Source organism: Ips typographus, linkage group LG8 (assembly GCF_016097725.1).
Source record: "Ips typographus isolate SLU linkage group LG8, UJ_Ityp_2.0, whole genome shotgun sequence".
In the NCBI taxonomy this organism is placed as follows: Eukaryota; Metazoa; Arthropoda; class Insecta; order Coleoptera; family Curculionidae; genus Ips; species Ips typographus.
This window is the reverse complement of record NC_138429.1, coordinates 8120159-8134389: the sequence shown is the minus strand read 5'-3', so window position 1 is coordinate 8134389 and position 14231 is coordinate 8120159. Positions and strand designations below refer to the sequence as shown.

At 35.1% G+C, this 14231-nt stretch overlaps 3 protein-coding genes and 1 long non-coding RNA gene across 4 annotated transcripts; 3 read left to right on the top strand and 1 right to left on the bottom strand.

Annotated features, from left to right (window-relative positions):
- The first annotated feature begins 162 nt into the window (after nucleotides 1-162).
- nac (GDP-fucose transporter nac) lies at nucleotides 163-1970 on the top strand. Its single transcript, XM_081984967.1, has 5 exons — nucleotides 163-436; nucleotides 499-697; nucleotides 962-1187; nucleotides 1243-1535; nucleotides 1595-1970. The coding sequence occupies exons 1-5, from the start codon at nucleotides 372-374 to the stop codon at nucleotides 1802-1804; spliced, it is 993 nt and encodes a 330-aa protein (XP_081841093.1). The 5' UTR covers nucleotides 163-371; the 3' UTR covers nucleotides 1805-1970.
- Nucleotides 1971-2787: 817 nt separating this feature from the next.
- Nucleotides 2788-6768, top strand: LOC145732602 (uncharacterized). The gene is made up of 4 exons (XM_081984968.1): nucleotides 2788-3722; nucleotides 5292-5410; nucleotides 5877-6060; nucleotides 6110-6768. Exons 1-4 carry the CDS (start codon nucleotides 3635-3637, stop codon nucleotides 6640-6642), a joined length of 924 nt encoding a protein of 307 aa, XP_081841094.1. The 5' UTR covers nucleotides 2788-3634; the 3' UTR covers nucleotides 6643-6768.
- Nucleotides 6769-7240: 472 nt separating this feature from the next.
- On the bottom strand, nucleotides 7241-8874 carry LOC145732603 (peroxiredoxin-like). The gene is made up of 6 exons (XM_081984969.1): nucleotides 8676-8874; nucleotides 8299-8368; nucleotides 8103-8244; nucleotides 7910-8045; nucleotides 7618-7852; nucleotides 7241-7429 (listed from the first exon to the last, which is right to left on the bottom strand). The coding sequence occupies exons 1-6, from the start codon at nucleotides 8700-8702 to the stop codon at nucleotides 7341-7343; spliced, it is 699 nt and encodes a 232-aa protein (XP_081841095.1). The 5' UTR covers nucleotides 8703-8874; the 3' UTR covers nucleotides 7241-7340.
- LOC145732607 (uncharacterized) lies at nucleotides 8831-14049 on the top strand. Its single transcript, XR_014179039.1, has 2 exons — nucleotides 8831-8948; nucleotides 13527-14049. It is a non-coding gene; the product is annotated as an uncharacterized LOC145732607 (long non-coding RNA).
- Nucleotides 14050-14231: the final 182 nt, after the last annotated feature.

The following is a 14231-nucleotide window of genomic DNA, read 5'->3' as shown; positions in this document are numbered from 1 at the left end:
GAATTTCAATAGACCAAGAGCAGTTCCCATCCAGACACGCAGATTCTGTTTGAATTCATTGAAAATTTTGTTTGAGCAAATTAGAAGAGCTCTGACAACATCGCAAAAATATTTGACATTTAAGTTTGTCACCTAACCAATGACATAAGTCATAACCCAACTTTTTTCTTAGACTTAAGATAGTAAATAACTTTAGCCACGAAAACAATTTTTCATTTTTGTAGTTATAAAATTAGTATTATGTTACAATGATAAGTTTTACTGAACATTTAGCAATATATTCAACATTACCATCAAACATTTTTACCTGTTGCCACGCTGTAAATGTTTTATTTTAATTAAAAATTCATCTATTTTGAAAAGTTGAAAAGATGAGTGCAGATGAGAGTTTGCTGGGTAAATACATTACCATTTTCTTTGTAGTAAGTGGATATTGGTAAGGCCCTACAATTGTTATATATTAGCTGTTATTTCAACTTGCTTATAACATGTTTTTAGGATAATTTCAATATCCACAGTGTTTATGAATAAAACACTGCTAAGTAATATTGAACTTGATGCCCCTATGTGTATTAATCTTAGTCAGACTCTGGTGACAGCTCTCATATGTTATGGGAAAAAGACGTTGAGTATTTTATATCCAGACAGGTTTAGTTTTCCACAAAAGAATATTTGGGACCCACAAGTGATAAGACAAGTAAGATTAATTTACTTGATCATGTGGCTATCAAACATGATGAGTATTTTTATCAGACACTGTTTGTAGCAGTTTAAATGAGAAAAAGTGTGTTTGATTACAGCAAAGATTTTATGTGTTAGCTATAGGGTTAATCCAACAGCTTATATGATAAGATAAAATAGTGTCTGTGTAGTTATATGTAGTAGTGCTTGAGGTTTTTCTTCCAATTTTCTACAGAAAAAATCCAATTCTGTAAAATGTATAAAATTTTGTGTTTTTCAGATATTACCAGTCTCTATCATGTTCACTTCCATGATAGCCACCAATAACCTATGTCTGAAGTATGTTTCAGTGGCTTTCTATTATATAGGAAGGTCTTTAACCACTATATTCAATGTGATACTTACATTCCTTATTTTGGGAGAGAAAACTTCCAAAAAATGTATGCTATGTTGTGCCATTATTGTAATTGGGTTTTGGCTGGGGGTTGACCAGGAACATTTTGCTGGTATTTTACTGTTGCTCAATTTTTTTATTAATTCTCAATTGATATGTTTTAACAGGTAGTTTGTCTGTAGCAGGGACCATATTTGGTATCTTAGGCTCATTTTCACTATCATTGTTTTCTATATTAACTAAAAAAGTATTGCCTAAGATTGATGGTGAAATTTGGTTGTTGCAATATGCCAATAATATTTATGCATCAATTTTATTTATGCCTATAATTGCACTATCTGGAGAAATTCCCATAGTTCTCAATTATCCACGTTTAAACGACCTGTATTTTTGGGGTATTCTGATAGGAGGTGGACTTTGTGGATTTTTGATTGGGTTCTTTACATCTCTACAAATTAAGGTATTACGAATGTCACCAATATAATCAGTAAAGTGGCTAATTTGTTCATAATGTTTCAGTACACATCAGCATTGACTCATAACATATCAGGCACAGCCAAAGCTTGTGCACAAACAGTATTAGCAACTTATTGGTATCAGGAGACCAAATCGTTTATGTGGTGGTTTTCAAATTTGATTATTCTGGCTGCTAGTGCAGGCTATGCCAGAATCAAACAAATTGACATGGAAAAACAACACAAGCAGACAGCTGGTTACACCAAAGTATGATTATTTTATATTTAGAAATTGTTATTTAAGTGTTATTAGTGATTTTCAAAAACGTACATTATTAAAAATGTAAGTGTCTCATTTGTCCCACATTGTTGTATGTCTAATTTCTGTTAGTTGGAAAAATAATCTAAAAAGCAGAAAAATACAATTACTTTGTAATTAATATGGTAATTTCTGTTCAATTTAGTAACAAAACCACTACAAAGTATAAGAGTCTGTCACTTTTGATTAGGTTGAAAAAGTACAAATGGGTTGAACACAAATTTGGTAGGAAAAATATGAAACAACTTTTTAAACCAGAACTTAATGACTGTACTTACTGGTGAAGGCAGTGATCAGTTAAAAATTCATATCTATGCAGCTTACTTACCAGATAAGAATCTAAATTTAAAGTTCTTTGGGGTAAATATGCCCTTTTTGCTGTGCATTGAAACCATTCTGGGGCACATTAAAAAATTGTCAATTTTGACAAAAAACGGCGGATTTCACTAAAACAAGCTTTATTTCGAAAATTGACTCTTCAGAGGTCAAACATAAAACAAATTTAGTACTTAAAACTAACTTTAATGTGAATTTTTGCTTAAAAAGATAATTTACACTTCCTGGCTAACATAATTTTCTTATCTGGTTCTGTGTTTAGTCAGTTTTGCGTTTGAGTTGCATTCATATCGCAAGTCTAATCCAATATTAAATATTTTTACTACTGTCACGAAAAATTGGAATCCTTTTACTACCTCATGTATACAGGCATGGCATGAAGCAACGTGCTGAGTGCTACGATGATAAAATATCGTAAATGTTTTACAATGTTTGTAAAACATTCGGAATATTTTTTGCCGGGATTACGAATTAAAATAAACGGAATGAAGCCTCGCAAAATACACAAAGATAATGGTAATGAATATGGTGGTAAATGGTGTCGACAAACCGTATGTGTATAGTTTAGGTTTTATTGTAGGTCTTTGCATATGTTTTGTGTGGTGGAGGAAAAACAACAGTTCAAACCATTAAGTGAATGTAAAATACGGTTTTCAAGCATAGATAGGTATTTATCAAGATGGTCCTCTTAAACCAAAAATATCAGGCTAATACTAATAGGCTTAATCGATAATCCTCTATCGACTATATTGTCAGATGGTGTTATCTCCCCCTTATCGCAATATATGTATGTACCTATTTTATTGATATACATACTGTGTAATTGAACAGTAGTTTATTCGGGCGCGAGTCAAGTAGAACATCTGAAAATCTGAATATTACGGGGTACAAAAATAGATTAGATTAGCGCAATGTTGGATTTTTAATTGTTCGCCTTGGTGGGATTAGCTGACCAGAGGCGTAGACCATCTCAGACTGTAACAAGATAAGCTTTTCCTAGTAAGCATCAAGCCAGCTTTAGTGTGTTCTTCGGTTAACTAGTGTTTTGTGTTAAAGTAGCTTTACCGGATATTTAAAAACCATTTTTATCAACTGTATAACTGGAACACCACTGGAAGTTAATTCAACATCAAGAAGACGCGAATTCAAAACATCATTTATTTTCATGTCGGTTTGTTATAATATAGAGTATTTCCACAAACATTCAGCGTGCGTCTTAAGCGAAAATATCTTGGCTCGCCTATAAAATACCAGCTCCCGGTGTTTGTTGTGACGTTTCGATAAATGTTTGGATTGTGTGATCGAAAACAGATCCGGTGAATTTTAAGTAAACCGAGCAAGGCGCTTAGTGTTCAACGCTCCTCTTTAGATTACCGTTTTCAGCAAACTTTATCCTGGACTATATTAATAAGTCATAAACTTTTTCAACCTGTTAATTGCAATGACAGTATGATGGTAGTCAAACAGGCGCAAGTGTACTACGTTGCGTGTTTTTTGACTTTAGTCACCTGGGCCCAGGACTTGATGGACATTGACGGTAAGTGTTTTTTTTGCACCCTAAAAAATCTGAAAAGTCCGTCTTAAAAAGGTTAGGCAGCTAACGGTATATTTAATTTTACAACTTTTTACTACCTGACAAGTAAACTTTTAAGTCGTAAAAGTGTCGTAAACTCCAAATAATATATGATTTGTTTTGATAGGAAGCCAATGAATAATAAATACCTTTGATGAGCCTATTTATTGAATATTGCAAAATTGCCGATGAGGAATTATTTAGAGTTTATCTATAAATATTATCCAGTTTTATAGCAGTTTTGATATTGAAGGTAATTTTTGATGGACAGTTTGATGGTCATGTTATAAATATATCCTTTAATAGCGGTATTAGTTTGTTTAAAAATGTTTGCTAAGATTATCCCTATAAGTCAATAATAAAAATAAGTACTCAGGAATTTGTAAGTTTAATATGGTATTGCAAATAGCTTTTATTACATCATTGTAAGTATACTTTAAATGTGTGATCCTTTTCACTAACATAAAATAACAGATTAGAAAAATTGTAATTTAACAAAATAAAATGTTTGATTTAAAGATTTCATTGAAAGCTATATCATATTTCATTGCCAGTGATTTAGCTCCTATGACATTATCACATTAAAATCGTATCACCATAAATCAATATATTTCACAAATTATTATCTGAAGCAATTACAGAGGTGTGATGTATATTTATTTATAAATCCGTTAAAGAAAAAATAAAATATTTGCTTTTGAAACTTTACTCTGTTCTGTACAGCATTGGAATGTTATAAAACATCTCGTTAAATAAAAAAACGCTAATTTATCTATTAATTTGACCGCAAAATTGCGTTCCCAGAAGTGATGTGTGATAACCTTTCAAGAATTGTTGTAAACAAATATGCTTATTAAACGACATACGTGGTTATAATATTATATTAACGCGTGTTTGTTCATTCATTTCTTAGGCCCTTTTATCTTATCTAGTTGTGCATAAATCATAGTAAATACTACAAACATAATAAAGAGGGAATTCACACAATATTTCCAATATTGAATATTAGTGCAATATTGGGCAATCAACTCCTACGCTATTATTGGATCTTGTCAATCAACAAAGAGCTGTTAAGTCTGTGATTGGTCAAAAAAACAGCAAGCTGAAAGCTGCTTTAATAGACAAAAGTAGTTAGCTGGGTTTAATTAATTAATATCAAATTAATAATAATATTTTACTACCACAGTTTTTTCAATCTTTGCATACAATTTAACCAATTATGGCAATTACTAGTCAAGTGACAATCATCAACATACTATTTGAAATACCTAATTATTATGACGTGCAGTCAACTGGGATTAGTGCTATTAATTATTTATTATCTACTTGAAAACTGTATAACATGAACATTTATTATTTTATTCCATGTTCTTGCCACTGTACCTGAAATTTTAGTCAATTTAAGGTGGCTGTACATACTAAATCGTATCATAACACTCAATGCTACTAACTTCCATAAATTATGACCTTAAAACCATTATGCTGGATCAGCCTATTCTTGACTGATTCACTGAACAAATCTATTTCTTTCAGGGTTTTCCAATGATTCTCCATTTAATGAAGAACCCAAGGTAGATCGAGTGAAATTTGGATCTGCGTATTCTCTCAAATGCGGTAATCGTCATTCAAAGGACGTTTTTTGGGAAATTAAGGTAAGCAGAATATTCTAATTTAAGAAATTTGTTCAATAGATTGCTAATTTAATGTTATACCATGAAAATGATGTCAAAACATGACTATAGTTTGGATTTACACGTGTTCAATCAATTTTTAATTCGATAATCCCACATTTATTTTTACACAACATACCAGCTGTTTTCGGTATTAAAAATCGAAATATGATTGATTATTTAGGTTGTTCAGTGGATTTTATAAACACTGAGAAATCATTACATAAAAAATAACAAACAAACCTGTATAATTACCAAATTGGAAAGAACACAGTCTTCTCCAAAATAAATTTTATTTAGCCTTAGCAAAAAATGCTCAACGACAAAAATTTGTAATGTGTTTTTTTATTGATTTTTATGTAGACTGTGTATCTTCTTTCCAATTTGGTATTCATACACCTCCATGGACTTTTACTTTACATTGAACTCCTAATTATTTGATTTCCAGGAATGTGAACTAGTATGCAACTATCAAGATCTGATAAACAATAATTTGAAAGAAAAAGTAAACCGGACGAAGATCTGGAGGCACCACCGTTATTACATCGAATCACTGAACAAAACTCACAGCGGATTATACAGATGCGTTGAAAAGGGGGTGGTCAAAAAATCAGTCATTATTGAAGTAGTTGGTGAGTACAATCCACAACTTCTTTTCCCTACTTCAGTGGATTTTTACAGAGGAAAACAGTTACAATCTACCACCACCTTCGATCAATTCCTTGAAAACATCGAACATCACCACTCAACTAAACATTGAGTTTACCATCCAGTGCAATGTGACCAGTATGATTCCCCCAAGCATATTTTGGTTCAAAAAGTGTTACGGATCGAAATGTGAACTGGAATACGATAATGTGTGCTATTGTCATCCAAACGTCAACGCGACATCATACAGCGTAGGCCAGATACACATAAGCAAAATTAACATTTTCAACGCTAAGGATTTGGATAGTGGTTTTTATGCGTGTTTAGCCATGACCGAGTACGGTAAAGACTATAAAAACGTAACCATAAACGTGCCGGATAACGATAACGGAAATAATTCGTTTCGTTTGTTGTTTCTGATACCTTTAGCGTTGGTCGTAATTCCATTAGTGGCTTGGTTTTGCTACTTGAAGGTGGCTGAGAAAAGGATGGTAGTTGCTACAAGGCAACAGCAACAAACACTTTTAGCGGCCTCTGGTGCCAGAATGGTTCGATCAACAGTATAATTCTTGTTGAGTTGTTATTTGTAATATTGGACTGGACATTGCCAAGTTATTACAATTACCTATCTGTGATATTTACTAGGACGTAATATTTAAATGAAATATATTTTTGATTATTTTATTAAATCACTTAAAATGTTTTATTTAGCTGTCTAGTTTTTTGAAAAAAAAAAAAAAACTAATATGGATTATTATTTGTTAACTGTATTGACCTACTATTCCAGTCAATTTTAATACCTAGTAATAATAATAATACAGACGCAAAAAAGGTCTTAACTTGTCAATCAATTTTCCTATCTATAACAAGCTTGATTGTATTGTTAAGACCGTCAATATACTTCGTGTCAGACGCAGTGATTGATTTGACTTTTTGCAGTTGTAAGGTTTGATTTATTAAAATTTTATTTACCTATGATCGATCAATTTCACAAAATATTTTCTTGTAAAAATAACTTAATCATTTCTGTATTTGCTCTATTAACAAAGGTATTTCGTAATACTGTGTTTGGCCAGAATCTGTGCCCAAGTTTTATCAGTTAATGCAAGAAAAAGAGGACTAGATTAGGTGGTAGTAGCAAACTACTTATAAAAATGCACAAGGTAAACCAAAAAATTTAATGCATAAGATAACAATAATCCAGTAATCCCCATAAATAGACAAATTTTAAATTTCTATTGCATAAGGCACAAAAATGCTAACATTACTTGTTTTGAGATGAAAAGTATTCCTGTGAGCCTTTGGGGTCTGGTTTGATGGTTTTATCACCTTTTCTCCAATTGGCTGGACATACTACAAAATACATTTAATTTGTATTATTTATTAGGTTTCACTTTTAATTAATAATCATTATTATAGCATTAAAATACTTTTTTCCCTAACTCTGATTCTTTGATAAGATAATGCATTTTATACCTAATTGACATTTTAGATCATGTTGTAAATTCCAAAACCAAAACAGTTTAAAGTAGTAGACTTACCCTCTCCATGTTCTTCCACAAATTTCAGTGCTTCTATTATTCTTAAAGCCTCATCCACTGACCGTCCAATTGGCAAGTCATTAATCGTTATTTGCCGCAAAATTCCATTTGGATCAATTATGAACATTCCCCTCAAGGCAATACCATCTTTCTCCAACAACACTCCATAGTCCCTGGCAATTGTTTTATTGAGATCAGAAAGAAGTGGGTATCTTAGTTGTCCTAGTCCACCTTTCTGTTAATCACACAATTTTTTAAATATTTATCTAAAAATCTGTATTAAGTCACTTACAGCTTTGTCTGTATTCATCCATCCTAAATGAGTAAAATGTGAATCTACAGAGCACCCAATAACTTCAGCTCCCAATTTCTTAAAGTCTTCTATTTTGTCATTTAATGCAATCAGTTCAGTTGGGCAAACAAATGTGCTATGAAAAAATCTCACATTATTTCTGATTACATAGTGAAATAATGAAATAACTCACAAATCAAGTGGATAGAACACCAAAACAACATATTTGCCCTTGTAATCACTTAGTGAGATATTTTTAAAGTCTGACGAAATTACGGCAATGCCTGAAAAGTTTGGGGCAGGTTCTTGCACCCTGGGAGTGAAGAATGAAGATGCTGAAAATAGTTATTTGGTAAAAGTTGAGCAGTTAGGTAGTAAAAAATACTTACATATTGAAATATTCCTTACAACATTATTCAGCTTAACTGCAGGATTGACTGCTTGGATTAGTTTTGGAACCTAAAAAATGATTAATCATTTTGTATTGTGTTCAAATCACAAGAGTAGATACATCTGAAGTCTCTCCCTCTAAAGTTGAGCCATGTATAAAGTGATTATTGTGAACAGAACAAATACTAATCAGTATTTTTGATTGAAAATACTTGCAGGGAACTATATTATCAACAAACTATGGTAAGTGTTTACAATAGACATCAAGATACTGGAGAGGACTACGCAATATACAAATTTGTGACAAATTATGCAATACACACTATTCTAAACTGTTTTTGCAGGATTTTGGAAAACAAATTGATTCAGTACTCACCGATTTTAGTAAACTTCTTGAAAACATTTTAACCAATTTCTGTACTATTAAACGATGTAATTAGTATTAAAAATTGGTGATTACACTAATAAATAGAAATGTAATTAGTACACTTTAAAAGTACTCCCGGATTTCAATATATCTACAAAAAAACACAAAAATTCTGTGTTACTGTCAAATCCATTTAGGCAACAAATTTTAAGGTTAGGTTGTATTGTATTAACGTTCTTCTTTTTAATTAACCTCAAAATTAGAAACCACGTCAATGAAGTTGTGGCGACACTGTCAGCAGTGTCAGCCGGCAAGAAGCAAAAAGAAGAATAGGACGCAAGGACCTGACTTCAGGGCGATGACGAGACACTTTAACTCAGGATTACAACACAAGATGGACGATTCTTGCTCAATGCTTACGTTTTTCGATCTCAATCATTTTCTAGTTAGTTCCTACAAAAATCTGTTATATTTGATTCTACATTGAATTCGAAGGGATTCAATAAAGTGGAGTGTTAAGTTGGTGAAGATTATTATTTTCCTTCTCCTTCTATGACACCCTTCATTGGTGACCCCGACACAAAAGAATCTACAAGCCAGAGTCAGACTTACTTTTTGGACGTTCTAGAACGCTGAACCATTCGAAAACTCACAACTCTCGCACCACAATGGCTACGGAACAACAAGGTACTTCATCATCTCTATCACCTTCAGTTGCAGCACCAGCTCCTACCCACATGGTAGAGAGAGTATCCTTAAAAGTACCACCTTTTTGGCCAAACGAACCGGCACTATGGTTTGCTCAGTTAGACAGTCAGTTTGCTATTAGTGGTATTGTGAATGACAACACCAAATATAATATTGTTGTGGCTAACCTAGACTTTAACCAAGTCCAACTCGTGCGTGACTTAATAGCACAACCTCCTACTGCCAATCAATATGGAACTATTAAGCAGGAACTCATACAGAGACTATCCGCTTCTCAACACCAAAAAATCCACCAGCTTCTTCAACAGGAAGAAATGGGTGATCGAAAGCCATCCGAGTACCTCAGGAAGCTGCAGAGTTTAGCACCAACTTCCCTTCCAGAGGACTTTCTCAGAACATTATGGACTGGAAGACTTCCCCAGCAGATTCAGACAATTCTAACCACTCAGGAAGGTATGTCACTAGACAACTTAGCCAAATTAGCTGACAAAATTCATGAGGTATGTACACCATCTTTAGCTTGTACAGTTTCTAGTGTAGATTCTGATATACACAAACAATTGGCTGAAATTGTTAAGCGTCTGGACAGATTGGAGACCAAAAGTTGTTGTCATAGACAACCACGCTCCAGATCTAGGACATCAGAGAGAACGACAACCAACAGGGCCTCGAACCAAAGTACTCTTTGCTATTATCATTCCAGATTCGGTGATAAAGCAAAAAAATGTAATAGCCCATGTTCTTTCACTATCTCGGAAAACTCAAGGGGGGAGAACCAGTAGCGGCGGGTTTTCTACCCTCCTCAAACCCGCGCCGCTTATTTGTGACTGACAATTCATCAAAAATTCGTTTTTTAGTGGACACCGGCGCCGAGGTTTCCATTTTTCCATACACTTTGCTTAAAGAAAGGCGTCCTCGCTCCAATTACCAGCTTTTGGCAGCCAACAACTCAGAAATTTCGACCTACGGACAGCGTACTTTCACCTTGGACTTTGGACTTCGCAGAAGCTTTCGTTGGACATTTCTTGTGGCCGATGTTTCACATCCAATTTTGGGAATCGACTTTTTATCTTTTTACAACATTATTGTAGATAGCAGAAAGCTCGCAATCTTTGACAGGACAACTGGCCTATCAACCATTGGAAATAATGCCAATTCTTACGGTCCTTTCATTCAAACTATGATTGTCCTTACAGAGTACCACAAACTTCTCAAAAATTTTCCATCACTTACCCAGCCACGCAACCAACACTCCAAAGCCAAACACAACACTGTTCATACCATTATAACTACCCCTGGCCCACCTGCATCAGCTCGCCCTAGACGTTTGGCACCTGACAGACTTGTCATCGCCAAAGAGGAGTTTCAATCCATGTTGGAACAAGGAATCATCCGCCCATCAAAAAGTAGCTGGTCCTCACCTTTGCATCTTGTTCCCAAAAAGGACACTTCTTGGAGACCGTGTGGAGACTATCGAGCTCTTAATGCTCGTACCGTTCACGATTCTTATCCGATCCCCAACATCAAGGACTTTACTCATGGATTGGCCAACAAGAAACTATTTTCCACCCTGGATTTGGTTCGCGCTTACAATCAAATACCGATTGCTGCTGATGATATACATAAGACTGCAGTGACAACACCGTTTGGTCTGTACGAATTTGTGTACATGTCCTTCGGGCTCAGAAACGCTGCTCAAACATTTCAGAGGTTTATGGATGAAATTTTCCGTGACTTGGATTTCTGTTTTGTCTACATTGACGACATCCTTGTTGCCTCTGAGTCAGCCGATCAACATTTAGAACATTTACGTATGGTATTCGAACGTTTATGCCAATATGGAATTTTAATAAATTCGTCAAAATGTGTTTTTGGCCAAAATAAAGTTCTTTTCTTAGGTCATGAAGTTTCGGCAGAGGGCATCAAACCAACAGACGAGAAGTTTTCTGCTATACGGAATTTTACCAAGCCCAACAACACTCAGCAACTTCGACGGTTTCTTGGGATGTTAAATTTCTACCGTTCATTCATTCCCAAGGCTGCTGAGCTTCAAGCACCATTACATGACTTACTTAAAGGTAAGCAGAAAAAACAGCAACCAATAACTTGGACTGATGTTGCAGTGAAGGCATTTGAGAGCTGTAAGGAAATCCTCGCTGAAGCCACCTTTTTGTCACATCCCTTACCTTCTGCTCAACTCATTCTGTCTACAGATGCGTCGGATTTTGCTGTAGGAGCCTCCTTACAACAAAAGAACAATGATCAACTTCAACCATTGGCTTTTTTCTCTCAGAAGTTAAATACTGCTCAGGCTAAGTATAGTGCTTATGACAGAGAACTGTTCGCCATTTATGCTGCTATTAAACACTTTCGATTCATGTTAGAAGGCCGCAGATTTACTGTTTTTACTGACCACAAACCAATCACTTTTGCTTTCTATCAAAAAAGTGACAAGTGCACTCCTAGACAGTTTCGATATTTAGATTTCATTGCACAATTTACCACTGACATTCGCCATGTTCAAGGTTCAGACAACATAGTAGCAGACTACCTTTCCAGACCTGAAATCTCGAGTATTGAAGATATTCAGATTAATTACCAAGCAATAGCTGCAGATCAGACTGACGACGCAGAACTAAACCAGCTGCTTACTGACTCCAGTTTAAATCTTCAACAGATTCAAATCCCAGGCACTGATGTTCAACTTTACTGTGATGTTTTTGAAAATAAATTTCGTCCTTATATCCCAGAAAAACATCGACTTAGTATTTTCAGAAAGCTTCATGGAATTTCTCACCCCGGTGTTAAGGCAACCATCAAGCTTCTGACCAGTCGTTTCGTATGGAGAAACATCAAGAAAGAAGTAGCCCTTTGGAGTAGGCAATGCCTCAACTGTCAACGCTCCAAAATCAACCGACATACTAAGACAGCTCACCAGAAAATTTCTATGCCTGACTACAGATTTGACCATGTCCACATCGACATAGTTGGACCATTGCCATCGTCCAGTGATTTTCGTTATGTGTTAACAATGATGGATCGTTTCACTAGATGGCCCGAAGCAGTTCCAATTAAAGACATGTCAGCAACCACCATTGCATCCACCTTTATTTCTACTTGGATATCGCGTTTTGGTGTACCCAGCAAGATTACTTCGGATAGAGGGAGACAATTTGAATCAAGCTTGTTCAAAGAACTTTCCAGATTCTTGGGTATTCTGCACATCAAAACAACATCATATCATCCTCAAGCAAATGGTTTTATTGAACGTTTTCATAGGACCCTTAAAGCAAGCCTCATTGCAGCCAAGTCGGATCGTTGGACTGAAGTTTTACCAATAACCTTATTGGGTCTTCGAAACATTTTCAAAGAGGACATTGATTGTTCACCAGCTGAGCTTGTTTATGGAACCACTCTTAAACTACCAGGAGAATTTCTAAATTCATCCACTGAACCAGCCAACGAAAATGAGTTGGTCAGCAAACTCAGAGCAACAATGTTAGAACTTCAACCTAGACCAGCATCTGATCATAGCAAGATTAAAACTTTTATCTCCAAGGACCTTTCAAGTTGTTCCCATGTTTTTGTGCGAAATAATGCAGTAAAACCACCTTTGACAGCGCCTTACTCTGGACCCCATCGTGTTATCTCCAGAAGTGACAAGTTCTTCAAGATTGACCTTGGCAATCGTAGTGACAACATCACAATAGACCGCCTAAAGCCCGCCTATCTGCCAGATGATTTCCAGATCCAGTCCGAACATTCGTATGCGCGCCTTGAAGAAGTTCGAAAATCTCCCGCAACGTTGCCAGCTAAGACAAGGAAAACAGTTCGTTTCGCGACTTTGTCGCTGGACGGGGGGTACTGTGGCGACACTGTCAGCAGTGTCAGCCGGCAAGAAGCAAAAAGAAGAATAGGACGCAAGGACCTGACTTCAGGGCGATGACGAGACACTTTAACTCAGGATTACAACACAAGATGGACGATTCTTGCTCAATGCTTACGTTTTTCGATCTCAATCATTTTCTAGTTAGTTCCTACAAAAATCTGTTATATTTGATTCTACATTGAATTCGAAGGGATTCAATAAAGTGGAGTGTTAAGTTGGTGAAGATTATTATTTTCCTTCTCCTTCTATGACACCCTTCAAAGTATATACATTTAAGTATAAAATTATATAACGCAATTTGCCACTGCCACCAATATTTGAAAAATTCCACAAATTGAGTTCAGGTAAACTGGTTGTTCAATAAAGATGTTCAAGCAAAATTAAGAACAAAAGGCGGTCATAGCGTTAATATACAGTGCGTTTTTTTTAACGCGCAACATAGGATTTTACGTGTTAAATTTTTAAGCCCATGTTAGACCATTTTATTTTGGAACTGCAAGTCTATAACTTGACGGGTGTGTCTTTAGTACCCTGAAGCTTAAGTAAGTCTACCAATTTGGTCTAAAAAGTGATTAAAAACTGGAAAAAAATCATTTTTTTTCGTAAAGATTATATCGTTCCATACTCCCTGTATGCATTGTTGTTCCTTGTTGTTTTTATACTGGCAGGGCAGGTAGCAGGTAAAGTGACATATTTTGACTGCATCACGACCCGACATCTTTTGAACGTCAAAAGGGCATTTTATGATTGTTTGGAATACTGTTTGGCTTCAAACGGAGGTCACTTTCAACAATTCACTTATAAAAATACTTCTTTTGTTCTTAACTTTCTTGATATAAAGTTAATGATCACCCTGTTTTACTTTCTACGCCAAATTTTACCTGCTACCTGCCGTGCCAGTATCAAAAACAACAAGCACCTATCATACATACAGGGAGTATGGAAAGATCAAATCTTTTCGAAAAAAT

Coding starts and splice junctions, on each gene's coding strand:
- nac (XM_081984967.1), top strand. CDS start 372: ATGAGTGCAGATGAGAGTTTGCTGGGTAAATACATTACCATTTTCTTT. Junction 698..961: donor ACCCACAAGTGATAAGACAA/GTAAGATTAATT, acceptor TGTGTTTTTCAG/ATATTACCAGTCTCTATCAT. Junction 1,188..1,242: donor TGACCAGGAACATTTTGCTG/GTATTTTACTGT, acceptor ATGTTTTAACAG/GTAGTTTGTCTGTAGCAGGG.
- LOC145732602 (XM_081984968.1), top strand. CDS start 3,635: ATGATGGTAGTCAAACAGGCGCAAGTGTACTACGTTGCGTGTTTTTTG. Junction 5,411..5,876: donor ACGTTTTTTGGGAAATTAAG/GTAAGCAGAATA, acceptor TTTGATTTCCAG/GAATGTGAACTAGTATGCAA. Junction 6,061..6,109: donor AGTCATTATTGAAGTAGTTG/GTGAGTACAATC, acceptor GGATTTTTACAG/AGGAAAACAGTTACAATCTA.
- LOC145732603 (XM_081984969.1), bottom strand. CDS start 8,702: ATGTTTTCAAGAAGTTTACTAAAATCG. Junction 8,369..8,675: donor CAAGAAGTTTACTAAAATCG/GTGAGTACTGAA, acceptor ATCATTTTTTAG/GTTCCAAAACTAATCCAAGC. Junction 8,245..8,298: donor TGTAAGGAATATTTCAATAT/GTAAGTATTTTT, acceptor AACTATTTTCAG/CATCTTCATTCTTCACTCCC.